The 27,245-nt window shown below is 35.0% G+C and overlaps 1 protein-coding gene across 1 annotated transcript in view; it reads left to right on the top strand.

The window, feature by feature from the left end:
• Positions 1-27,245, top strand: part of LOC141549476 (uncharacterized) — a 228,049-nt gene that overhangs the window by 43,522 nt on the left and 157,282 nt on the right. The window contains exons 5-6 of the mRNA XM_074279058.1: positions 20,091-20,171; positions 24,557-24,726. Coding sequence (XP_074135159.1) covers positions 20,091-20,171; positions 24,557-24,726 — 251 coding nt within the window. The remainder of the gene's footprint in view (positions 1-20,090; positions 20,172-24,556; positions 24,727-27,245) is intronic.

Raw genomic sequence — 27,245 nt, 5'->3', positions numbered from 1 at the left:
ATTTTCCCAATTTGTTACTTCCCTTCTAATCTTGTTTGCATTAGTATTATTTGTACAGAAACTTTTTAGTTTGATGTAATCAAAATCTTCTATTTTGTGATCAATAATGATCTCTAGTTCTCCTCTGGTCATGAATTCCTTCCTCCTCCACAAGTCTGAGAGGTAGATTATCCTCTGTTCCTCTAATCTATTTATTATCTCCCTCTTTATGCCTAAATCATGGACCCATTTTGATCTTATCTTGGTATATGGTGTTAAGTGTGGATCCATATCTAATTTCTGCCATACTAATTTCCAGTTTTCCCAACAGTTTTTTCCGAATAATGAATTTTTATCCCTAATGTTGGAATCTTTGGGTTTGTCAAAGATTAGATTGCTATAGATGTACCCTTTTTTGTCCTTTGTATCTAATCTGTTCCACTGATCTACCGGTCTATTTCTTAGCCAATACCAAATGGTTTTGGTGACTGCTGCTATATAATATAGCTTTAGATCAGGTACACTTAGACCACCTTCCTCTGAGTTTTTTTTCATTAGTTCCCTTGCAATTCTTGACCTTTTATTCTTCCATATGAATTTTGTTGTTATTTTTTCTAGGTCATTAAAATAGTTTCTTGGGAGTCTGATTGGTATAGCACTAAATAAATAGATTAGTTTGGGGAGTATTGTTATCTTTATTATATTCGCTCGGCCTATCCAAGAGCACTGAATGTCTTTCCAATTATTTAAATCTGATTTTATTTTTGTGGCAAGTGTTTTGTAATTTTTCTCATATAATTCCTGACTTTTCTTTGGTAGATGGATTCCCAAATATTTTATACTATCAACATTTGTTTGGAATGGAATTTCTCTTTGTATCTCTTGCTGTTGCATTTTTTTAGTGATATATAAAAATGCCGAGGATTTATGTGGATTTATTTTGTATCCTGCCACTTTGCTGAAATTTTGAATTATTTCTAGTAGCTTTTTAGCAGAGTCTTTGGGGTTCTCTAAGTATACCATCATGTCATCTGCAAAAAGTGATAGTTTAATTTCCTCATTTCCTACTCTAATTCCTTGAATCTCTTTCTCGGCTCTTATTGCCGAGGCTAGTGTTTCTAGTACTATATTGAATAGTAATGGTGATAGTGGGCAACCTTGTTTCACTCCTGATCTTACTGGGAAAGGTTGCAGTTTATTTCTATTGCATATTATGCTTACTGACGGTCTTAAATATATACTCCTGATTATTCTAAGGAATAATCCATTTATTCCTATACTCTCAAGAGTTTTTAGTAGGAATGGATGTTGGATTTTGTCAAATGCTTTTTCTGCATCTATTGAGATGATCATATGGTTCTTATTAATTTGATTATTAATATGGTCAATTATATTAATAGTTTTCCTAATATTAAACCAGCCCTGCATTCCTGGAATAAATCCTACTTGATCATAGTGTATTATCTTGGAGATGATTTTCTGAAGTCTTTTTGCTAATATCTTATTTAAGATTTTAGCATCAATATTCATTAAGGAGATTGGTCTATAATTTTCTTTCTCAGTTTTCGATCTACCAGGTTTAGGTATCAGTACCATGTCTGTGTCATAAAAGGAATTTGGTAGGACTCCTTCATCCCCTATTTTTTCAAATAATTTATATAACATTGGGGCTAATTGTTCTTTAAATGTTTGGTAGAATTCACATGTGAATCCATCTGGCCCTGGGGATTTTTTCCTGGGGAGTTGATTAATAGCTTGTTCTATTTCTTTTTCTGAAATGGGACTATTTAAGCAATTTATCTCCTCCTCTGTTAATCTAGGGAGCCTATATTTTTGGAGGAAGTCATCCATTTCACTTAAGTTATCAAATTTATTGGCATAAAGTTGGGCAAAGTAACTCCTTATTATTTCTCTAATTTCCTCTTCATTGGTGGAAAGATCCCCCTTTTCATTTGTAAGACTATCAATTTGATTTTCCTCTTTCTTTTTTTTGATCAAATTTACCAAAGGTTTATCTATTTTATTGGCTTTTTCATAAAACCAACTCTTGGTTTTATTTATTAATTCAATAGTTTTTTTACTTTCAATTTTATTGATTTCTCCTTTTAATTTTTGTATTTCGAGTTTAATTTTTGGTTGGGGGTTTATAATTTGGTCTTTTTCTAGCCTTTTAAGTTGTAAGCCCAATTCGTTAATCTTCTCTTTCTCAATTTTCTTCAAATAAGCCTCTAAAGATATAAAATTTCCCCTTATTACCGCTTTAGCTGCATCCCAAAGATTTTGATATGATGTCTCATCATTATCATTATCTTGGGTGAAATTGTTAATTGTTTCTATAATTTGCTCTTTCACCCAGTCATTCTTTAAGATGAGATTATTCAGTTTCCAATTACTTTTTGGTCTATTTACCCCTAACTTTTTACTGAATGTAGCTTTTATTGCATTGTGATCTGAGAAGAAGGCATTTATTATTTCTGCCTTCCTACATTTAATTTTGAGATCTTTATGTCCTAGTATATGGTCAATTTTTGTATAGGATCCATGAACTGCTGAGAAGAAAGTATATTCCTTCCTATTGCCATTCAGTTTTCTCCAAAGGTCTATCATACCTAGTTTTTCTAATGTTCTATTTACTTTTTTAATTTCTTTCTTGTTTGTTTTGTGGTTTGATTTGTCTAAATCTGAGAGTGCAAGGTTGAGATCTCCCACTATTATAGTTTTACTGTTTATTTCTTCTTGCAGTTCTCTTAACTTTTCCTTTAGAAAGTTAGATGCTATACCACTTGGTGCATATATGTTTAGTATTGATATGGCTTCATTATTTATGCTACCTTTCAGCAGGATATAGTTTCCTTCCTTATCTTTTTTAACGAGATCTACTTCTGCTTTTGCTTGATCTGAGATAAGGATAGCTACCCCTGCTTTTTTGGCTTTACCTGAAGCATAATAGGCTCTGTTCCAACCTTTTACCTTTACTCTGTATGTATCTCCCTGCTTTAAGTGTGTTTCCTGTAGGCAACATATTGTAGGGTTCTGCTTTTTGATCCAATCTACTATCCGTCTCCGTTTGATGGGATCGTTCATCCCATTTACATTTACAGTTAAAATTACTAATTCTGTATTTCCTGCCATCGTATTATCCCCAGATTATGCTTTTTTCCCTTGACCCCCCTGATCCCCCTCCCCGATATTTAATTTACAGACCCCCCTTGTGACGTGCAACCCTCCCCCTTTTTTTTTTTTTTTTTAGGATCCCTCCCCCCTCCCTCCAAGTCCCTTCACTTATTCCCCTTTTCCTTTTCCCTTTTCCTCTCCCCCCTTTTAATGAGGTGAGAGAAAATTCTCTGAAAAACAAATATGTTAATTATTTACTCTTTGAGCCTCTTCTGATGAGAGTAAGATTCACACAATGATTCTCCCCCTCACTAAGTTCCCTCAGATATGGTGTATTTTCTATGTCTCTTCCTGGGATGTAGTTTCCCTCTTTTTATCACTTCTTCCCCTTTTTCTGAACCGACCTCCTTCCCTTTACTACACCCCCCTTTTTTTCTTTTATATCAGTAAAATCAAATTATCCTTGAGTATTTTTTATATACCCACAACAGAGTTACAGTTCTCAAGGGTTCTGTGTACCTTTTTCTGTTTCTCTTCAGTCTTGTGGATGTAGATCAAATTTTTTGTTTAAGTCTGGTTTTTTTCTTAGAAACATATAGAATTCCTCTGTTTCATTGAATGACCATCTTCTTCCGTGGAAAAAGATGCTAAACTTAGCTGGGTAGTTCATTCTTGGTTGCAGTCCTTGATCTTTTGCCTTACGGAATATCAGGTTCCAGGCCCTTCTATCTTTTAATGTGGAGGCAGCCAGATCTTGGGTGACCCTTATTGTGGCACCTTGGTATTTAAATTGTTTTTTTCTAGCTGCTTGCAGGATTTTCTCCTTTGTGTGGTAATTCTGCAGCTTAGCCACAATATTCCGTGGTGTTCTTTTTTTAGGGTCTATTTCAGAAAGAGTTCGATGAATTCTTTCCACATCTACTTTCCCTTCTGTTTCTATTATCTCTGGACAGTTCTCTTTGATAATTTCCTGTAAAATAGAATCTAGGCTCTTTTTTTGGTCATAGTTTTCTGGAAGTCCAATAATCCGCAGATTATCTCTCCTAGATCTATTTTCCAGGTCTATAGATTTTCCCAGTAAGTATTTGACGTTGTTCTCCAGCTTCTCATTTTTTTTGTTTTGTTTGACTGATTCTTGGGTTCTCTGTGAATCATTCATTTCTATTTGTTCCATCCTGACTTTTAAGGAGTTATTTTCTTCTTTCACAGTTTTTAGTTCTTTTTGTAAATGCCCAATTTAGTTTTTAAATGAATTGTTTTGCTCTATTGAATTTTTTTCCATTTCCCTAATTTTTTTTTTTGAGAATTATTTTCTTTTTCCAATTCAGAAATTCTATTTTCTTGAGACTTTTTTATCTTTTCCAATTCAGAAATCCTACTTTCCTGTGTTTTTTTAACCTTTTCTAATTCACTAATTTTGTTTCCCTGCATCTCCTGTGAATTCTTTATTTTTTCCAACTCCAATTTCAGTACGTTGTTATTCTCTATCATAACTTCCCTTTCCTTGCCCCATTTTTCTTCGATCTCCCTCAATTTCTTAAGAGCTTCTTCTAGGAGAGAGTTATGTGATGGGGGGCAGGAATCGTTCCCCTTTAGGTTGTTATCTTCTGAATCTTTGCTGTTAACTTCCTCGGGGTTGGATACCCGCTCTTTCTCTGTATAGAAGGAATCTATAGTTTTTCTAGCTTTTTTGCTCATACTTAAAAAATGTTTTGGGGTCTGTCCCTGGGGTAGGAAATTATTTACTTCTTTACCAGCTTCCTCCCAGACCGGATGGATGCAGCGGCCCCTGCGCCCGCGCTAAGAGAGAGCTCTGGGAGAGAGTTCCCCACCCCCTCCCTGGAAGTGCCTCAGAGGTGATTAGCACTGCTGTGCTTTGAGGGCGTAGAATAGTGAAGACAGCAAGAAGCTCAGCCTATGTGTCCGGGTGGGGAGTGGATGTCTGCAGCAGGTGACGTGAGAAGCCCCTGCGCTCAAACTGGAAGTGTCTGCCAGAAACCGCGGTCCCTAGTTCAAAGGTTCCGCTTCTCTGGGACTTCCTGGAGCTGAGTTCCACTCCCTCCAGCTAAGCTAGGCAGTGTGTGTTGCCTTGGGCTGTATCCACCCACTTGTCAGTCTCTTAACTATTCTCAGGAGGTAGCTGAGGCCACTCCCCCTGGTGCCGAGTCTGCCGAGTCACCCCCAGGGTGGGGGGTGGGGGGGAAATCTAATCTGAGTTTTAAAATATTTTGGCTTTCTCTTCTGAACTGCTAAATAATTAGCAGAGAAGAGCTAACAGCCTGTGCCAGATTCCTTTACCTCAGTGGCTTCTCTGATCCCAGAGCCCCTCCCAGCGCAATGGGCGCAGTGTGCCCCTACCCCACCGTCTGTGCTGGTCTTTCTTATTCCTCCCCTGAGAACTGACCTTTCCTGTTGAAACTCCAGATTCTCTTCAGCTGGTAAGTCGTGCTTCCAGTCCTTGTGGTATCTATCAGTCCTGAGCTAATTTTGAGACTTAATTTATCTAATTGGTTGTGAGGGAGTGAGGACGTTCACTGAGTCGTGTGTTTCTTCTCCGCCATCTTGGCTCCGCCCCCTATTTTAAGACTTTTAATAGTCTCTTCTAGGAGAGCATTGCGTGATGGGGGCCAGGTTACATCCTTCTTTGGGGTATTGTCTAGAAACTGCAGGGTTGAAAATCTGCTTTCTTTATGTATGGAAGCTATCAATTGTCCATTTGATTTTTTACTCATTTTTTTTAAAAACCTGCATGGTCTGCTTTCAGGGCAAGGAGGTTATCAGCTTCTTCTGTAGAGCAGGGATACTATATGCACAGTAGCTGTCTTGCCAAAAGGCTGCAAAAAGCTGTGAGGTATGGGAGTGCTTTGGGAAAAAAGTTCCCCACCACAAGTAACTCAGGTCTGGTTATCACTGCCTGAGCTGCAGAAGTGCCTAGAAAACAATCTCTCTGTACAGATTAGTGACTGCCCTGGGGTTAGAGGCTGAGCAGTGAAAGTGTCAGTCCCCCAAGACAAAGCCCACTGTAAGGCTGTGAGTATTAGCAGTTGCCCAGTAAATAGCCCTCCTTGCACCAGAAGTGTTTCTGCCTAGGGAAGCACAATTGTGCTGCAGAAGTTCTATTGCCCCAGGCCGAGCCTCCCACTGAGCAGATTAGAGGCTGCCCCAGAATGTGCCCCACTGCTGTGCAGATTTGTGATTGACCCTTCCTGTGCTGCACAATGCAGCTGCACAGCTATGCTGTGGTCTGTGCTGAGTCACTTCCAGTCTTGGGTGGATATAGCCAGATCTTATTAGGTTCTGGTGTTTTTTTAGAGTACTCTCTACCTTTGGTTTTAATTTCTCTTCTGGTCTACTGCTTTGCAATCAAGGCAGAGCAGTCAGCCTATGGCAGAGTCATCACTGTAAATTTTCTAACCATGGAGGCCACCCCCACCAGGTCTGCTCAACATACTAGCCTCTAGTTCTATCCCTGTTTATGCTGGTCTGTTCCCGCCACTTAAGACAAACCTTTTCTGGCGATCTTCCAGATTATCTTTGGCTGGTAAGTTGTTGCACTTCCAATCTTCATCAATTTTACCAGTCAAGTGCTATTTTTTGAGGCTGAATTTAATAATTAGTCGTGAGGGTATGAGAGAGGCTCAGAAAGATGCCTTCTCTGCCATCTTGGCTCCCCAAACCACTCTCTAGTGTTTTTAATAGGAATGAGTATTGGATTTTACCAAATGCTTTTTCTGCATCTATTGAGATAATCATATGGTTTTTATTAATTTAGTTATTGATATAGTCAATTATGCTAATAGTTTTCCTAATATTGAACAAACCCTGCATTTGTGATACAAATCCTACTTGGTTGTGGTGTATTATCCTGGGGATGATTTTCTGTAATATCTTTGCTAATATTTTATTTAAGATTTTTCCATCAATATTCATAAGGGAGATTGGACTATACTTTTTTTTCTCTGTTTTCATCCTACCTAGTTTAGGTATCAGTACTATGTCTATGTCATAAAAGGAATTTAGTAGAAGTCCTTCATTCCCTATTTTTTCAAATAGTTTATATAGTATTGGAGTTTATTGTTCTTTAAATGTTTGGTAGAATTCACATGTTAATCAATCTGGTCCTGGGGATTTTTTTCCTTAGGGAGTTGGTTAATAGCTTGTTCTATTTCTTTCTTTCTTTTTTTTTTTTTTTTTTCTAAAATGGGACTATTTAAGTAATTTATTTCCTCTTCTGTTAATTTCCCCTTATTACCACTTTGGCTGCATTCCACAAATTTTGGTATGTTGTCTTATTGTTGTTATTATCTTGTATGGAATTATTGATTGTGTCAATAATTTGCTGTTTTACCCATTCATTCTTTAGGATGAGATTATTTTCCAATTTCTTTTTGGTCTGTTTTCCCCTGGCCCTTTATTGAATGTAATTTTTATTGCATCATTGTAATTTTCTTCTTTAAATTATAATCTTCTCTGAGAACAGGTTTCTTGGGGGGCTTCTGGGAGCAGCCTTCTTTCCAGTTCAGTGTAATCACCCCAAATTCAGCCAGGAGTTAAAGTCCAAAATCCTTTATTGTCTCCTTTAAAGTCTCATCTCCTTCACTTGGGGGTCAACTAGTTTTCTGGAGGCCTCCCGGATCTTGCCGCTAGTCCTTTGCCTCTGCCAGCTTCTGTCTCTAGCTTCCTCCGAATGTCTCCAAATCCAAATGTTTGTACTTCGCCTCCAGCCAGCACAAATGTGGAAAATGGAATGAATCTGTCTCTGCCTTCAAGAGGGGGCTTCTCCTCTAGTGGGCTTCATCTTTAGTGGACTTGTCCTGTAGTGGGCTCCTCCTTATATATGCTTTCTTAAAGGTGTGAATCTTGTGGAACTCTAATAAATACTAAGTACATTAGTTAACTAGAGAATTGTTAAGTACCATGCTAAATTAGGTAATTATCATCTCTATCAATTCCAGTGATTTAGTGCCTTGTAAGAATACTAACACATCATGATCTGAAAAAAAATGCATTACTATTTCTGCCTTTCTGCATTGATTTTGAAGTTTTTATGTCCTAATATATGGTCAATTTTTGTATAGGTTCCATGAACTGCCAGGAAGAAAGTATATTCCTTTGTGTCTCCATTCAATTTTCTCCAAAGATATATCATATCTAGTGTTTTTTAGTATTCTATTTACCTCTTTAATTGCTTTCTCATTTATTTTGTGGTTTGATTTATCTAGTTCTGAGAGAGCAAGGTTGAGATCTCCTCCTATTGTAGTCTTGCTGTCTATTTCTTCTTGCAGCTCTCTTAACGTCTCCTTTAGGAATTTAGATGCTACACTACTTGGTGCATATATGTTTAATATTGTTATTGCTTTGTTATCTGAGGTAACCTTTAGGAAGCTATAGTTTCCTTCCTTATCTCTTTTAATCAGCTTTTATTTTTGTTTGATCTGAGATCAGGATGGCTACCCCTCCTTTTTTTTTTTTAACTTCACCCAGAGCATAATAAATTCTGCTCCAGCCTTTTACCTTTATTTTGTATGTATTTTAAATGTGTTTCTTGTAAACAACATATTGTAGGATTTTGGCTTTTAATCCAGTCTGCTATCCGCTTATGTTTTATGGGAGAGTTCACCCCATTACATTTACACTCAAAACTACTAATTCTGTATTTCTTGCCATATTATTAACCCTAAATTATACTTTCCCCTTTTCCTCCTCCCCAGTATTTTACCCATTAGCACTACTTGCTTCAAACAGTCCTCCTCCTTTCTTATACTTTCCACCTATTATTTCTCTTTTCCCTTCTATTTAGCCTACCCCTTTTCTTTTCCCTTTCCCCCTCCCACTTTTCTGTAAGATGAGAGATGTTTCTTGGTGAAACCAAATATATATCTAATATTCTTTCTTTGGGCCAAATCTGATGAGAATAAGATTCTCACAATATTCATCACCCTCCCTTCTTTCCCTCAATTATTATATGTTTTCCTTGCCTCTTCCTGAGATGTAATTTCCCTCATTTTACCTCCACTTCCTCCCTTTCTTTCGCTTACAATCCCCTTTCCATCTCTAATTTCTTTTTTATATTATAATAGTAAAATCAGATTATACATGTACTCTCAATGTATGCCAATAACAGAAATACAGTTCTCAAAAGTTTTTTTCTTTTCTTCTTTTTACCTTTTTATGGTTCTCTTGAGTTCTATATTTGGAGGTCAAAATTTTTGTTTAGCTCTGGTCTTTTCATCAAAAACAAATGGAATTCATCAGTTTCATTGACTATCTATCTCTTCCTTGAAAGAAAATGCTCAGTTTAGCAGGATAATTTATTCTTGGAAGTATTGCAAATTTCATCGCCTTTCAGAATATCACATTCCAGCCCCTTCGGTCCTTTAAAGTGGAAGCTGCTAGGTCCTGAGTAATACTTATTGTGGCTCCTTGGTATTTGAATTGTTTCTTTCTGGCTGCTTGTAATATTTTTTCCTTGGTCTGATAGTTCTCAAATTTAGCCGTGATATTCCTTGTGGTTTTAATTTTGGGGTCTCTTTCAATTTGGTGAATTCTTTCAATGGTCACTTTACCTTCTGATTCTATGATATCTACGCAGTTCTCTTTGATGATTTTCTGAAAGGTAGAGTCTAGGCTCTTTTTTCATCATGTATTTCAGGGAATCCAATAATCCTTAGATTGTCTGTCCTAGGTCTATTTTCCAGGTTGGTTATTTTCTGAATAAGTTATTTTACATAATTTTTTTATTTTTTATTTTTTTCAATTTTTTAGGTTTTGCTTGACTGATTCTTGTTGTCTCTCTCATTCATTCATTTCCATTTGTTCAATTCTGACCTTTAGTGAATTATTTCCTTCATTTAATATTCCTAATTTTTTTGTATTTAACCAATTGCATTTTAAAAATATTTTATTAATTTTATAAATATAATTTTCTTGACAGTACATATGCATGGATAATTGTTTTACAACTTATCCCTTGTACTCACATCTGTTTGAAATTTTCCCCTCCTTCCCTCTACTCCCTCCCCTAGAGAAAAACAGTCCCATACATGATAAATGTGTTATAGTATATCCTAGATATAATATATGTGTGCAGAACCGAATTTCTTGTTGCACAGGAAGAATTGGATTCAGAAGGTAAAAATAATCTGGGAAGAAAAACAAAAATGCAAACAGTTTACACTCATTTCCCAGTGTTCCTTCTCTGGGCATAGCTCATTCTGTCCATCATTGATCAACTGGAACTGAATTAGATCTTCTCTATGTTGAAGATATCCACTTCCATCAGAATACATCTTCATACAGTATCATTGCTGAAGTGTATAATGATCTCCTGGTTCTGCTCATTTCATTAAGCATCAGTTCATGTAAGTCTCTCCAAGCTTCTCTCTATTCATCCTGCTGGGCATTTCTTACAGAGCAATATTATTCCATAAGATTCATATACCATAATTTACCCAACCATTCTCCAATTGATGGGCATCCATTCATTTTCCAGTTTCTAGCCACTACAAAAAGGGCTGCCACAAACATTTTGGCACATACAGGTCCCTTTCCCTTCTTTATTATTTCTTTGGGATATAAGACCAGTAGTAGCACTGCTGGATCAAAGAGTATGCACAATTTGATAACGTTTTGGGCATAGTTCCAAGTTGTTCTCCAGAATGGTTAGATTCTTTCACAACTCCACCAACAATGCATCATTGTCCCACTTTTCCCACATTTCCTCCAACATTCATCATTATTTTTTCCAGTCATTTTAACCAATGTGACAGGTATGTAGTGGTATCTCAGAGTTGTCTTAATTTGCATTTCTCTGATCAATAGTGATTCGGAACATTCTTTCATATGAATGGAAATAATTTCAATTTCATCATCTGAAAATTGTCTGTTCATATGCTTTGATTATTTATCAATTATAGAATGGTTTGATTTCTTATAAATTAGAGTCAGTTCTCTATATATTTTGGAAATGAGACCTTTATCAGAACCTTTAACTGTAAAAATATTTTCCCAATTTGTTACTTCCCTTCTAATCTTGTTTGCATTAGTTTTGTTTGTACAAAAGCTTTTTAATTTTATGTAATCAAAATTTTTCTATTTTGTGATCAATAATGATCTCTGAAATGGGACTATTTAAGCAATTTATTTCCTCCTTTATTAATCTGGGAAGCCTATATTTTTGGAGGTAGTCATCCATTTCACTTAGATTATCAAATTTATTGGCATAAAATTGGGCAAAGTAACTCCTTATTATTACTCTAATTTTCTCTTCATTGGTGGAAAGTTCCCTCCTTTTCATTTTTAAGACTAACAATTTGATCCTTCCTTCTCCATAAGGCTGAGAGGTAAACTATCCTATGTTCCTGTACTCTATTTATGATATCATTTTTTATGCTTAAATCATGGACCCATTTTGATATTATCTTGGTATATGGTGTTAAGTCTGGGTCCATATCTAATTTCTGCCATACTAATTTCTAGTTTTCCCAGGAGTTTTTGTCAAATAATGAATTCTTATGCCAAAAGTTGGGATCTTTGGGTTTGTCAAACACTAGATTGTTATAGTTGCACATTATTTTGTCCTGTGAACCTAACCTATTCCACTGATCAACTAGTCTATTTCTTAACCAAACCAAATGGTTTTAGTGACTGCTGCTTTATAATAGTTTTAAATCAGGTATAGCTAGGCCACCTCCATTTGATTTTTTTTTTTTATTAATTCCCTTGAAATTCTTGATCTTTTGTTCTTCCACATGAATTTTGTGGTTATTTTTCCTAGGTCATTAAAATAGTTTCTTGGGAGTCTGATTGGTAGAGCACTAAATAAATAGACTAATTTAGAGATTATTGTCTTCTTTATTATATTCACTCAGCCTATCCAAGAGCACTTTAATGTCTTTCCAATTATGTAAATCTGACTTTATTTTTGTGGCAAGTGTTTTGTAATTTTGCTCATATAATTCCTGACTTTTCTTTTCTTTTTTTTAATTTAGAATTTTTTTCCACAGTATATATGCATGAGTAATTTTTTAAAATAATATTATCCCTTGTATTCATTTTTCCAAATTATCCCCCCCTCCCTCTATCCCTCCTCCCAATGACAGGCAATCCCATACATTTTACATGTGTTACAATATAACCTAGATACAATATATGTGTGTAAATACCATTTTCTTATTGCACATTAAGTATTAGATTCCGAAGGTATAAGTAACCTGGGTAGATAGACAGTAGTGCTAACAATTTACATTCAATTCCCAGTGTTCCTTCTCTGGGTGTAGTTATTTCTGTCCATCATTGATCAACTGGAGGTGAGTTGGATCTTCTTTATGTTGAACATATCCACTTCCATCAGAATATATCTTCATATAGCATTGAAATGTACAGCGACATTCTGGTTCTATTTATTTCACTCAGCATCGGTTGATGTAAGTCTCTCCAAGCCTCTCTGTATTCTTCCTGTTGGTCATTTCTTACAGAGCAATAATATTCCATAACCTTCATATACCATAATTTACCTAACCATTCTCCAGTTGATGGACATCCATTCATCTTCCAGTTTCTAGCTACAACAAAAAGAGCTGCCACAAACATGTTGGCACATACAGATCCCTTTCCGCTCTTTAGTATTTCTTTGGGATATAAGCCCAATAGCAGCAATGCTGGGTCAAAGGGTATGCACAGTTTGATAACTTTTTGGGCATAGTTCCAAATTGCTCTCCAGAATGGCTGGATTCTTTTACAACTCCACCAGCAATATATCAGTGTCCCAGTTTTCCCACATCCCCTCCAACATTCATCATTATTTGTTCCTGTATCTTAGCCAATCTGACAGGTGTGTAGTGGTATCTCAGAGTTGTCTTAATTTGCATTTCTCTGATCAGTAGTGATTTGGAACACTCTTTCATATGAGTGAATATAGTTTCAATTTCATCATCTGAGAATTGTCTGTTCATATCCTTTATTCATTTATCAATTGGAGAATGGTTTGATTTCTTATAAATTAGGGTCAGTTCTCTATATATTTTGGAAATGAGACCTTTGTCAGAACCTTTAACTTTAAAAATATTTTCCCAATTTATTACTTCCCTTCTAATCTTGTTTGCATTAGTATTGTTTGTACAGAAACTTTTTAGTTTGATGTAATCAAAATCTTCTATTTTGTCATCAATAATGATCTCTAGTTCTCCTCTGGTCATAAATTCCTTCTTCCTCCACAGGTCTGAGAGGTAGACTATATTCTGTTTCTCTAATCTATTTATGATCTCATTCTTTATGCCTAAATCATGGACCCATTTTGATCTTATCTTGGTATATGGTGTTAAGTGTGGATCCATATCTAATTTCTGCCATATCAATTTCCAGTTTTCCCAACAGTTTTTTCCAAATAATGAATTTTTATCCCTAATGTTGGTATCTTTGGGTTTGTCAAAGATTAGATTGCTATGGATGTACCCTTTATTGACCTTTGTATCTAATCTGTTCCACTGATCTACCGTTCTATTTCTTAGCCAATACCAAATGGTTTTGGTGACTGCTGCTATATAATATAGCTTTAGATCAGTTACACTTAGACCACCTTCCTCTGACTTTTTTTTCATTAGTTCCCTTGCAATTCTTGACCTTTTATTCTTCCATATGAATTTTGTTGTTATTTTTTCTAGGTCATTGAAATAGTTTCTTGGTAGTCTGATTGGTATAGCACTAAATAAATAGATTAGTTTGGGGAGTATTGTCATCTTTATTATATTCGCTCGGCCTATCCAAGAGCACTGAATGTCTTTCCAATTATTTAAATCTGACTTTATTTTTGTGGCAAGTGTTTTGTAATTTTTGTCATATAATTCCTGACTATTCTTTGGTAGATGGATTCCCAAATACCTTATACTCTCAACATTTGTTTGGAATGGAATTTCTCTTTGTATCTCTTGCTGTTGCATTTTGTTGGTGATACATAAAAATGCTGAGGATTTATGTGGATTTATTTTGTATCCTGTGACTTTGCTAAAATTCTGAATTATTTCAAATAGCTTTTTAGCAGAGTCTTTGGGGTTCTCTAAGTATACCATCATGTCATCTGCAAAGAGTGATAGTTTGATTTCCTCATTTCCTACTTTAATTCCTTGAATCTCTTTCTCGGCTCTTATTGCCGAGGCTAGCGTTTCTAGTACTATATTGAATAGTAATGGTGATAGTGGGCAACCTTGTTTCACTCCTGATCTTACTTGGAAAGGTTGCAGTTTATTTCTATTGCATATTATGCTTACTGATGGTCATAAATATATGCTCCTGATTATTCTAAGGAATAGTCCATTTATTCCTATATTCTGAAGTGTTTTTAGTAGGAACAGATGTTGGATTTTATCAAATGCTTTTTCTTCTATATCAGTGTGTTCTCTGATCCCAGAGCCCTCCCCAGCGCAATCGGCGCAGTTTGCCACCACCCAGCCATCTGTGCTGGCCTTTCTTCTTCCTCCCCTGGGAATCGACCTTTTCTGTTGAAACTCCAGTTTCTCTTCAGCTGGTAAGTCGTGCTTCCAGTCCTTGTGGTTTCTATCAGTGCAGTGCTATTTTTGAGGCTGATTTAACTAATTGGTACTGAGGGAAGAAGGGAGCTCACAAAATCGCGTGAATCTTCTCCGTCATCTTGGCTCTGCCCCCCATCTTGGCTCTGCCCCCAATTCCTGACTTTTCTTTGGTAGATAGATTCCTAAATATTTTATACTCTCAACAGTTGTTTTGAATGGAATTTCTTTTTGTATCTCTTTTCTAGTATTCTATTTACCTCTTTGACTTCTTTCTTATTTATTTTATGATTTGATTTATCTAATTCTGAGAGTGCAAGGTTGAGATCTCCCAGTATTATAGTTTTGCTGTCTATTTCTTCTTGCAACTCTCTTAACTTCTCCTTTAGGAAGTTAGATGCTATACCACTTGATGCATATATGTTTAGTTTTGATATGGCTTCATTTTTTATGCTACCCTTTAGCAAGATATAGCTTTCTTCCTTATCTCTTTTAATTAGATCAATTTTTGCTTTTGCTTGATCTGAGACAAGGATGTCTACCCTAGCTTTTTTGACTTCACTTGAAGCATAATAGATTTTGCTCTAGCCTTTTATCTTTACTCTGTATGTCTCTCCCTGCTTTAAATGTGTTTCCTGTAAACAACATATTGTAGAGTTCTGACCTTTGATCCAGTCTGTTATCTGTCTCTGCTTAATGGAGAGTTCATCCCATTCACATTTATAGTTAAAATTACTAATTATGTATTTCCTGCCATCATATTATCCTCAGATTATGCTTTTTTTGCCACCCCTGAACCCCTTTGCCAGTATGAAACTTATGGGCCCCACTTGCTTCACGCAGACCTCCCTTTTAAGTATCCCTCCCCCCTCCTTTTAAATCCCTTCCCCTTTCTTGTACCCTTCCCTTATTACTCTTTTCCTTTTCCCTTTTCCTCCTCCTCTATTTAATAAGGTGAGAGAGAATTCTTTGTAAAGCAAATTTGTCAATTATTTTCTCTTTGAGCGAATTCTGATGGAAGTGCAATTCATATAATGTTCCTTCTCCTCTCTAAATTCCCTCAGATATGAGAAGTTTTCTTTGCCTCTTACTGGGATGTAGTTTCCCTCTTTTTATCTCCCCTTTTCCCGTTTTCTGACACTATCCCTTTTCCATTTCTCTTCCCTTTTTAAATGTTATATCAGTAAAATCAAATTATACATGTGGACTTTCTGTATATCCACAACAGAAATACAGTTCTCAAGCATTCCTTTTATCTTTTTCTGCTTCTCTTTTGTCTTGTGGATGTAGATCAGATCTTTTGTTTAAGTCTGGTTTTTTTCTTAGAAACAAATGGAATTCATCTGTTTCATTAAATGTCTGTCTTCTTCCATGGAAGAAAATACTCAACTTAGCTGGGTAGTTTATTCTTGGCTCCACTCCAAGTCCTTTTGCCTTTTGGAATATCAGATTCCAGGCCCTTCCATCCTTTATTGTGGAGGCAGCCAGATCTTGAGTGACCCTTATTGTGGCACTTTTATATTTGAATTTTTTTTTTCCTGGCTGTTTGCAATATTTTTCCTTAGTCTGATAGTTCTGAAGTTTGGCCACAATATTCCATGGACTTTTTTTTTTTTTTTTTTTTTTTTTTTTTTTTTTTTTTTAAGGATCTTTTTCAGAAGGTATTCGATGGATTCTTTCAATGCCTATTTTTCTTCTGTTTCCATTATCTCTGGGCAGTTCTCTTTGATGATTTCCTGTAAAATAGAATAAAATTGAATCTAGGCTCTTTTTTTCATCATAATTTTCGGGAAGTCCAATAATCCTTAGATTATATCTCCTAGATGTATTTTCCAAGTTGTCAACTTTCCAAGTAAATATTTGATGATTTTCTCCAGTTTTTTATTTTTTTGGTTTTGCTTGATTGATTCTTGGTGTCTCAATGAATCATTTACTTCTATTTGTTCAGTCCTGATTTTTAATGAGTTATTTTCTTCATTCACTGTTTTACTTCTTTTTGTATATATCCAATTGAGTTTTTAAATGAGTTATTTTGCTCTATGGAATTTTTTTCCATTTCACTAATTTTTTTTTTTTTTTTTTTTAGTGAGTTATTTTCTTTTTCCAATTCACAAATCCTACTGTCTTGGGAATGGCTGCAGGTCTTTTTCCCCATCCCTCAGGACAGACCTTTTCTAACAAAATTCCAGATTCTCTTTTGCTGGCAAATTGTTGTACTTCTAATCTTCGTGGGTTTTACCAGTCAAGCGCTATTTTTGAGACTGACTTAAATAGTTGGTAGTGAGGGTAAGAGAGAGCTTAGAAAGTCCTGTGTGGCTTCTCTGCCATCTTGGCTCCTCCCCCAACTAATTGCATTTTTAAATGAATTGTTTTGTTCTATGTATTTTTTTTCCCTTTTCACAAATTCTGTTTTTAAGGAGTTATTTTCTTTTTCCGTTTTAACAAATTCTGTTTTTCTGGGAGTTGCTTTCTTTTTTCATTTTATGAAATATATCTTTTAATGAATTATATGATTTTTCCATTTCACTAAGTCTATTTTGTGCTGAATTTTCTTTAGATAGTTTCTGTGTTGCCTTTTCCAAACTTTCTTACAATTTTTTCATTTCCTTTCCCTATTTTTTCTTCTAGATCTCTTTTAAGATCCATTTTAATTTCTTCTAGGAGAGCCTTGTATGATGGGTACCAGGTTACATCATTTTTTGAGGCTTTATATGGAGACAATCTGACTTTTGTTTTCTCAGGGTTTGAAATCTGTTTTTCTCTTTTACCACAGAAGCTGTCTATTATCAGAGTTCTCTTTACTATTTTTTACCAATTTTTTAAATTAAGGTCTGCCTTTAGGTTGGGGGAGTTTTTTCAAGTGTCTGGGAATATGCTGGGTCAGTGATGATATAATCCAAGTGCTGGGTTGTAGGGGGCAGAACTTTTGAGAATTATACTTGAGACAAGTATACTTGAAACAAGGTATTAACTCAGTGGAAGTGATGAGATTATTGTTCTCTAGTTCACATATTTACTTAGTACTTATCATGGGGATGTAATGTCCTCTAAGTTCATACATAATCAATATGTTGTAATGATGTTATTACAATAGGTATATTAGGGCTAACAAGGACTGGAAGATGGGCATTCTATCTCAGAACAGCTGGCTCTTATTTCTTCTGCACTAAGATCAAGACTGGGTCAGAATAAAGAATCTAGACTCTATTCCTGACCATTCTCATGGTGTCTAGCTTGCTGAAACCAAGGCCCTTCTGGAGGACCTCCAGAAAGCTAGCTCAAACATTATACTGGGTGGGGGTGGCTAGGTCACATGAGATTCTGGCATTTTGGAATTCATTATTGATCTTTTGTGTTTGTGTTGGATGTTTTATAACTTCTCTGGCTTGCAACCAGGGCACAGTGGCCACCACTAGTGTAAATTCCTTTAGATTCTTCCCCCTAGACCACCCAGCCCTGCCAGCTGAGTCTGCACCCCCACCCCTTACTCTGAGCTGTCTGCACTGGCATTTGTACTCAGCTGCTTGTACTTTGCTGCCTCCTTCCAGTTTCCAATTGAAACAGATCTTTTCTGGCGATCTTTGAAATTATATTCAGCTGATAATTTCTTGCACTCCCAATATTTGTGGGTTCTGCTGGTCCAGAGCTAATTCAGAGGCTAGATTTCATAATTAGTGTGCGGTTGTAGAGAAGGTCAAAGAGAAATGTGTGTCATTTCCACTATCTTGGCCCCTTCATTAATATAAACTCCAAAAATGTTATAGTTTACCAAAAACATGTTAAAAATCAGACCAATAACTTAGATGATTTGAAGATTATACAAACTCCAATTTTATTGTCATTTTTGAGTTTGATGGTATGAATTCAACTAGCAAATATATTGAATATCTCTCTGGAACCATCCAGCTAGCAGGAATTGTATAAAAGAAGCACACTATTTTTTCATAGACTAAGAAACAACAAATCTCTTTACTACAAATACATCCTCAACATATCTTCTGGAATTTCCACAAATTGTCCTGGAACAGGAGCCCTATTACAGATAAAACTGTTACCTACAATTGTCTGGATATAACATTGATTTACAAAAAAAATTAAGAACTATATTTTAATAAATATGATAGCACCATATTGAATGCTCTTAATTACCAATATTTATGGAATATATACATATATATATATATACTTTTATATGTATCACTATAATCCTGTATGCCACAATAGTTGTTCCCAAGATGCTTTCCATGAGTCTACACAAGATGAATTTATAATCCAGTAGTTTTATTTGCTCCTAAAGTAGTTATTTCATCTATCTGTGCAATAGTCTGCAATTAAATAGCAAAGAAGAATTATAGATTAGTGACTTATACTAGGACTATTTTGATATGAATTCTATTTAAGAGATGAGAATAAGAATATAGTTTTAAAAACAATTTCATATATGCATTCAGTAAACTTACAGAAGATGAATTTATATTCTAATACTCTTATTAAATCTCACACACACACACACACACACACACACACACACACACACACACACACACACATATATATATATATATATATATAATATCATTAGTGTGACTTGTTCCAAAATTATTTGTATAGTAATTCACTGAATTAGATGAGAAAAAAGTGATGATGATGGTGTGATTCCTTTATATGCACACATTTTTTCTTATCTGATATAAAATATCACATGTATATATGCATATGATAATATAATGTGTATATGGTGGTTAATGGGGAAAACAGAATAGGCTATTCATCATATTATGAATATCTAGCATTTATACAGTATATTAAGGTTTGCAAAGTACTTGTTAGCTATGTGCTCTTACCTTCATTTTATATATGAGAAAACTGAGATAGAGATTAGGTAACTTTGTCTTATTACTAAATGTTTGAGGCTGGGCTTGAATTCAGGTTCTGCTGATTCTAGGTCCAGTGCTTTAGCCTCTGTGCTACCTGGTTTCCTAAAAAAAACCTTTTAATTCTGTCTGCTTTTGATCATTCCATAATGTTGTTTCATGATTTGAGAAATTGCAACTGAAATATGATTAATGTGAAGAGAATTTTTATATATATTTACCTCTATCACTCATCTGTCTATCCACTCATCCACCTGCCTACCTAATTACCCACCTCTCTGACTGCCTTTCTGTTTATCTGTCTATCATCTCTGTATCCCATTTACTAACAACAGGTTCCTGTTCATCAGGGGAAAGTGTATCATTAGAATACTAAACATGCCATTATAGATACTTTTAAAAAAATCCGTCAGATGTTGTCATTGATTTACCAAAAACTAATGGTATAATAGAATATTGAATTGTAATTTTGAGGTATTTTGCATCAAAATTCACACTATAAATGATTGATTATTGATTGTTTAGTATTAAAATTTATATAGCTATGAATGTGAACAATATTACAGAGGAAGTAGTTGACATCAATTTTTTTTTCCTTTAGCTCCAGAACAGATGGATGAAAAATTTCTCTATGATGAATTAATGAAGCTTCTAGATGAAGATAACAAAGAGGATCACCAAGGTACATATCCACTTATTTTCAACATCTTTTATCATGTGAGAAAAATTGAGTGTTATCATTTTTACTCAATTATCTGTACTTGTTGCAGAAACATCCACTGATGACATTTTAGCTATTCCAGTAACATCTTTGAATCTCATTTTCTTTCCATTTCAAAAGCAAAATCCTTCAAAATATTTCATATCAGAACTAAAGATTAAAGAAGAAAATGTGAATCATTATTTAATCATTATCAAACAAGTTTCCATAACTGCCTAAAATTCTATATTCTTTAAAGCAAAACATAGAGACTATTAAACAGATGGAACTTGAGAGGTGATGTAGTTAAATTTATACATAAATAGAAATTTTCCTTACATTAAACTTGACAGTAGTCATTCAGTTTCTTTGTTAGGATCCCCAGTGATATGGAACTTTCTGAGTCAGTCCTTGGCAAAATTAGGCAGCCCCAAGTCTTAGAAATATTTCTTTACACAAAGTCAAAAATCTGCCATGGCTGTCTCTTTTGCATCCTGGGAATATTCAGGACAATTCAGTAGGTTAATTCTTAGTGGAATATTATAAAACATGAATGATCACAAAATCTCAAGAGTTAGAAATAAACTCAGATACTGTCTTTTAAAACACATACTTGAAAAATCTTTCTTAATGCAACTAATCTGGCAAACAATTGCTAATCGTTGTCTAAAGAACTCCAAAAAGAGGAGGAAATCTCATCATTCCTAGGGAAAACTTTGTAAGTTTTTAGATAACTCAAATTATTAGAAACTTTTAAAAAATCAAAGCATTCCTTGATAATACACTCTAGGACCAGACAGAACAAATCTTATCCCTCTTCCATATCCTTTTAGTATTTGAAGATAAATATCATTTTTTTTCCTAAGTCAGTTGTTTTTACCACCACCCTCCATACTCCCTTTTAATACCAAGGACCTTCTTTGCTGTCTGATGTAGCCTATAGATCCTTTTTTGGAATGTTTTTTAATGAATAAGTCAAAATGCACATATTTAATAGGGAAACCCATTATAATGAAATGCAGGAATTACAATATGCATTCAGTGATTGTAGAGCCCCAAGAGATTCTCTGTGGATCCCTTGTGGGGTTAAGAACCTCTCTATAAGACTTTTCTGTAGGTCAAACAATCCTAGTTCTTTTAACCAATACTCAAGTAACATAATCTTAAGTTCCAGTTTTAGTTGCCCACCTTTGGATACTATCTAGTTTATTAATTTCCTTCTTAATTGAACTGAACAGTTAGTTTCTAATAGAACTGAACACAATACTATATACTAATCATATTTGATTGTAGTAGAATACAATCTGCCTCTCTCTTAATCAGTCTAAGATTTCACTAACTTGCTAACTGTCATGTTAATTATACTATTAATCTACATATTTTGTTTATATCTTTCATTCCTATCCAATTTTGTATTTGTGAAATTGACCTTTTGAGCTTTAGCATGACAATATTTATTCATATTATATTTCATTTGTAGAACACTTCAGTATTTTAGATTGTCTTAGAATAGATCTTTCTGGTTTCTAGAGATTATTTCATAAAAAGTGATCTTTCACTTTTGTTTCATGTGTAAATTTTATAAGCATTGCACCTATCGCTTTTTCTAAGACATTGATAAGCATGTCTAATAGCACAGGATCCAGCTCATATCCCCTGGGCATCTGTCCAGAGACCTCTTTTCATATTGACATTGAATTATGTGGAATTCAGTAATTTGTGAAATGGAATATTAATTCTGTTAATATGGTATATTCATAAGAGTACAGATCTAATAAAGATGTATTCTATAGTAGTACCTCAAAGATAGATTTCCTTTTTATTATATTCATACCTTTTTAAGGCTATTTTTTCATTTATTAGATTTCTATAAGAAATACTGATAAGTACTTCAACAAACTTTTATTAAGCAGGCTTATGCACCATGCTAAGGATACAAAAAAAGTATGCTAACTTCCCTAAAAGAGTTCAAATTTTAATAAGGGAAACAGTATATAAACTACTCTATATAGAGAGAATATTTATAGTGTAAATGGGATCCAATAACAAAAGAAAATCATTTGTAAATTGAGTATGGCCTCTTGCAGATGGCAGGACTTGAAGGAAGCTAGGAATTGGAGGTGAGGGAGAGTTGAGAGATGGCAGACAATCAGTAAAAAGGAATACATCTGGGATATGGAGCACTTCTCTTTTGGTACAGCAAGCAGACCAGTATTGCTGTAATTGAGATTATATTGAGAAGAATTAAGTTTAGGAAAACAAAGACAAAAAGCAACCAGGTTGTAGAATGCTTTAAAAACTAGAAAAAAATTTGTATTCGTTCTGGAGATATTTGAGATTATTGGGTAGGGGAGATGACATGAAAGATCACTTTGGTATCTGAGGAGAGGGCAGACCAGGAAGTCTCGAATGATCACTTGGATAACTAAATAGAGTTTGGACCATGATGGGGAGAGACTTGAGGTAAGGATACCAACCAGAAAGCTGCTACTAGAGCCCAGCCATTAAGTGATAAAGATCTGCATCAGAGTGAGGGCCAAGTGAAAAGCATATGGAAGATGTTGTGAAGCTAAAATGATAAAAAACATGCTATCAGATTGCATGTATAGAATTAGTTGGAGATTCAAAGTCAAGAATGTCATCTAGATTTCAAACATGAGTCATTTGAAGGGTGGTGGTACCATTGACAGTAAAGGGGAAATTTTGAACTGTAACGTGCTCTTCTGGCAGTTACAATTACTAGTCTGTCCTAGACCCACCAGAGTACCTTTGACCACTGTCCTTTGCAGTGTGAGCTCTACCCGGCTCGCCTCCTCTGAGGCCTTCTAAGGTCTCTGGCCACAATCTCTTGAATCTATAGCTTAGTAACCGGTAGCGCACTCAAGAACAACCACATGTAATCTTAAAAGCCTTTATTATACCTACTCACATAATGCCCTAACTGATGCCCTGACTTGTTGGTTCCCTGGTGAACACCTGGTCAGAAGACCCACGTGTTCACTACCAAAACCCTTACCTCTTTCGGCTACCCATCTTGGCTTGGCCACCCAGGCTGGTGAGCCACGGTGAACAGCAGGAGGTTAAAGAGGGCGGTTGCTGCCTGCAGTGGGCTTACATAGGGCCTGTGAGGTCACACACACAGCCAATCAGCGAGAGAGTCACCCATTACGAAACTATCTCAATATGGCCAGGATCCCGCCCAAGGGCAGTCCTAATACTTCTGGGCCTCAATCTCCCGATGCACTGTGTCCGCCCATTTAAAGGGCCCTTACATTGAACAAAGAATGTTTTCTCATATATAAAAAAGAAGGATCTGGGTGAGGTAAGCCACATGTTTTTCAGTCTGAAGTCTGGTGATCCTCACATTTTAATAATAATGAAACTGAGGCCTTTGTTAAAAAGGGGCTATAACCAAAATCTTCTGTGCTCTAGACCAGTGGTATCCTTTACATTACATGATCTTGTATCCCTTATGAAAAGTAAATTTGTTATTTATTTATTTGCAGGGAATAAAAGTTACCATGTTAAGTAAGGTACACTGACATTCCAGTATTAACAGCATGGGCAACATACATAAGAAATTCCCTCTTTTCATTTTTCATTCCCTAGTTCCTCTTAGAAAATGGAAGACAGAGGATTGTTTCATATTTACTGTGTACATTTGGATAGATGAATAGATACTTTTTTATACATGGTGCTGTTTGTAAATGATCGAGAAAGAGCAGTCTTGTCCAAGGTAAAGCAAACACATCATTTATATAAACACAGACATTTCTATGCAAATAAATGAGGCAGCCAAAATAAAGTGCTGCTGTATAGGGGATAGTCTGGTAGCTGTCAGGCCTTAGTGATTCTAATAAGGGAAAATGGCCAAAGAAACTCCATCTTCTACTGCACCTATTTATCTCTCAAGCTGGTTTTAGCAACATGGCAGGTAAGTGGGGAACTATTCTGGTAAACAGCATGCAATATTAAAGTGAAAAAGCATTGAATTCACACTTTAAGCTATCTCTGGTAAACAAGAATGAGTTTTTAATGCTTGCTTGTACTTTGCTTAGTTTTCAAGCTTTTCCAAGATTAATAGGCTTGACTCTCCCTCTCCCTTCTATCCCTCCTTTTCAGCTAACCTTGCTAAACCCTTTTATTTTTCAAGATAAACCTTTTAAGCTAAAAACTTACTCTGGAGATAGTTTCACTTTCAAGTGTACATTGAACCATAAAGCCATTTACTGAATTATTGATTATAGGAAATTGAACTTTGGTCATTTGAAGGTAAAAGAGGGTGTGTGTTGACTTTTGTTGTTTCTTAACCCATTTGAAAACTCATGAAGGTAAGTGGATAATCATGTGGGCTTTTTTTTTAATAGCTAGTATTATGAAGGAAGATATTTTGGTCTCTGAGAGGATGGAGAGCACCAATAAGAGCCAAGATTTCCACAAAGATGTTGAAAATGGAATGATTCCTACTTATATCGAACAGTTTGAAAGGGAAGCTCAAGCAAATATAATTCTTCTTGGCAGATCTTCAATGGAGCAGGTCAGCATTAAAAACCATAAAATGATTTCACTTTTGAAGGCTTCATAACATGTTGACTTGTCAAACCTATAAACTTTCTATTGATTTTACTAGCAAGCAATGCCTTTTTCTAAGAAACACAAGAATCACAATTTCACTGGGATTCCTTTTTAAAATATTTTTCTGGATATTTTCTAAACAGAATTAACCCCAATCACTTTATCTCTATCTTTATTTAAGGATAAACATAAATCAGCATTAATACTTAGCCCTACCAGATTTATTTTTTTACATCATCTGGTTTGATTTTGTGCTAGAAAGCTATTATGCAAAATATTATGAAATATCTGTGGCAAAACCTAAAACCAGCATAACTTGCTTGGATGAAGTTATGAAACACAAGACTTCTTGGGCTTATTTGCTTGAATGCCATATTACAATATAATAGTTTATATTAAGTTGTCATTTGGGGGCTTACCTTGCCAAATGTAACTTCTTGAATTCATGATATACAAGTCGCTTTGGCCACAGAGATTGTTCTTGATTTCTATGATAACTTTTCTTTATTTGCTATTCCTGAGAATTGTTAGTTTATGACTAATGAGATATTACAGAATCACATCTTTCCATATAGAAGAAAGAATTTGCTTATGGAATTCATAAATGTAAGAAATAGAGGGTTGCCTCATTAAAAGAAATATTTCTTTCTAATGGCTTTCCCTTTAAAATTATCTTCATCTATTCTATATACATCTTCTGCATATCTAGTTATTTATTTGTTGTCTCTCTCCTTAGAATATATACTCCATCAGGGAAGGAACTGTCTTTTTTCCATTTCTTAGAATTCTAAGTCGTTAACATAGTGCTTAGAACATAAAACATATTAATAGTTGCTTGTTAACTGACTGATATAATTAACTCCACAATTTATCCAATTCTAGCTAAGGAGAGAAAACAACCATAGAATCAAAGAATGTGAATTTTAAGGAATTTAAGGATGAGGAAACTGAGGCCCTGAGAAGAAAAAGGATTTCTTCAAAATTTTACCAATAATAATAAGTAGAGTGCCTTGGTCTTCTAAGTTCTTGTTCATTAGTCTTTTCACTATTTTATCTCAAAATTTCAAATTTTTATAGTACTCTAAAAATTAAAGAGATTTTCCTCTTAACCAGACCATTTAATGATTATAACAATCTTTAGAAATAGACAAGGAATTATTTTTTTTCTTTCATCTTATGGATTGGGATAGTATTATTCAGCAGGGAAAAGGAGTTTTTCTAAGCTAATAAATTACAAAGTTGGGATTTAACCCCAAATTTTCAACTCTTATCTAATACTATTTTTGCCATGTTCAGGAATTGAGAAGAGACTCAAGACCAATTCTGCCCTGTAATTTTTCTTTTTCAATTCCTTTAGTACTTTATGTATTCTCACTAAATCAGAGATTTTTCTAATTGATTTTTTTTTTCTTTCAGAACTAATTAGATGGAGCAGGGAATGAAAAAGTCTTTTTCTAATAGAATTTTTTAAAACATTCATGAATCCCATAAGCAGATTCTTTCTTTTATATGGAAAGATGTGATTTTGTAATATCTCATTAGTCATTAAACTTCCAATTTTAGGAGAAATTTAATTTCCTTAAAATAATATGTTTACTTCAGATTTAGGTGAATGGATTAGGATAGATGGTGCCAGGTGAAGAAGGCTAGGTATATATTATAAGAGAATAATAAGAGAGACAAGTTCTTTCTTTGTTCTATTTGAATTTCCTGACAATGAAATTTATTTTACTTTGACTCATTCAACCATGAGGCCTGAAAAAGCAAAACAAAAAAAACAATCATAACAGAAAACAAAAACATTCTAGGCTTGTTGACTCAGAAGGCCACAGGCATCATCTCATACTCACTGCTTTCCCTTCTTCACCAGATAGAAACCACATTTTGAAGATTTAAACCTTTCCTGCCTTGGGCCACAGGTGATCTAATGTGCATACTATTGTAGAGGGCTAGAACTCTGGAAAGTGTACTTGAAACAAGGATACTTACAACAAGGGGTTAACTTAGTGGAATCAATGAGATAATGGTTCTTTAGTTTACATATACTTAGTACTTAGTATGGTGATGTAATGGTTCTCTAGTTCACATATACTCAGTGTGCTGCAGTGATATAATTGTAAGAAGGTATCTAAGGGCTGAGAAGACTTGAAATGAGACATTCCATCTTTGACCATCCTCTTGGTGGCTCTCCTACCTCCTGCACTCCTACACTAATATCAAGATTGGGTCAGACTGTGACATATACAGACTGTGAAGGAGACAGACTGTGAAGGAGACAATAATGACTTTAGATTCTATTCCTGACTATCCTCATGGTGACTATCCTGCTGAGAATAAGGCCCATCTGAAGGACTTCCAGAAAGCTAGCAGGAACATTACATACTATCAGGGTATACTATTTTTAAATGGCCCTAATCATGTCTGTCTTTATTTCTTAGTCATCTACTTAGCACATGTTCTGTATCTTTCTTTTCCATTCTC

The sequence above is a fragment of the Sminthopsis crassicaudata genome, chromosome 1 (genome assembly GCF_048593235.1).
Source record: "Sminthopsis crassicaudata isolate SCR6 chromosome 1, ASM4859323v1, whole genome shotgun sequence".
Taxonomy (NCBI): Eukaryota; Metazoa; Chordata; class Mammalia; order Dasyuromorphia; family Dasyuridae; genus Sminthopsis; species Sminthopsis crassicaudata.
Note: the sequence above shows the minus strand (reverse complement) of the source record. Positions and strands in the feature narration are given on the sequence as shown.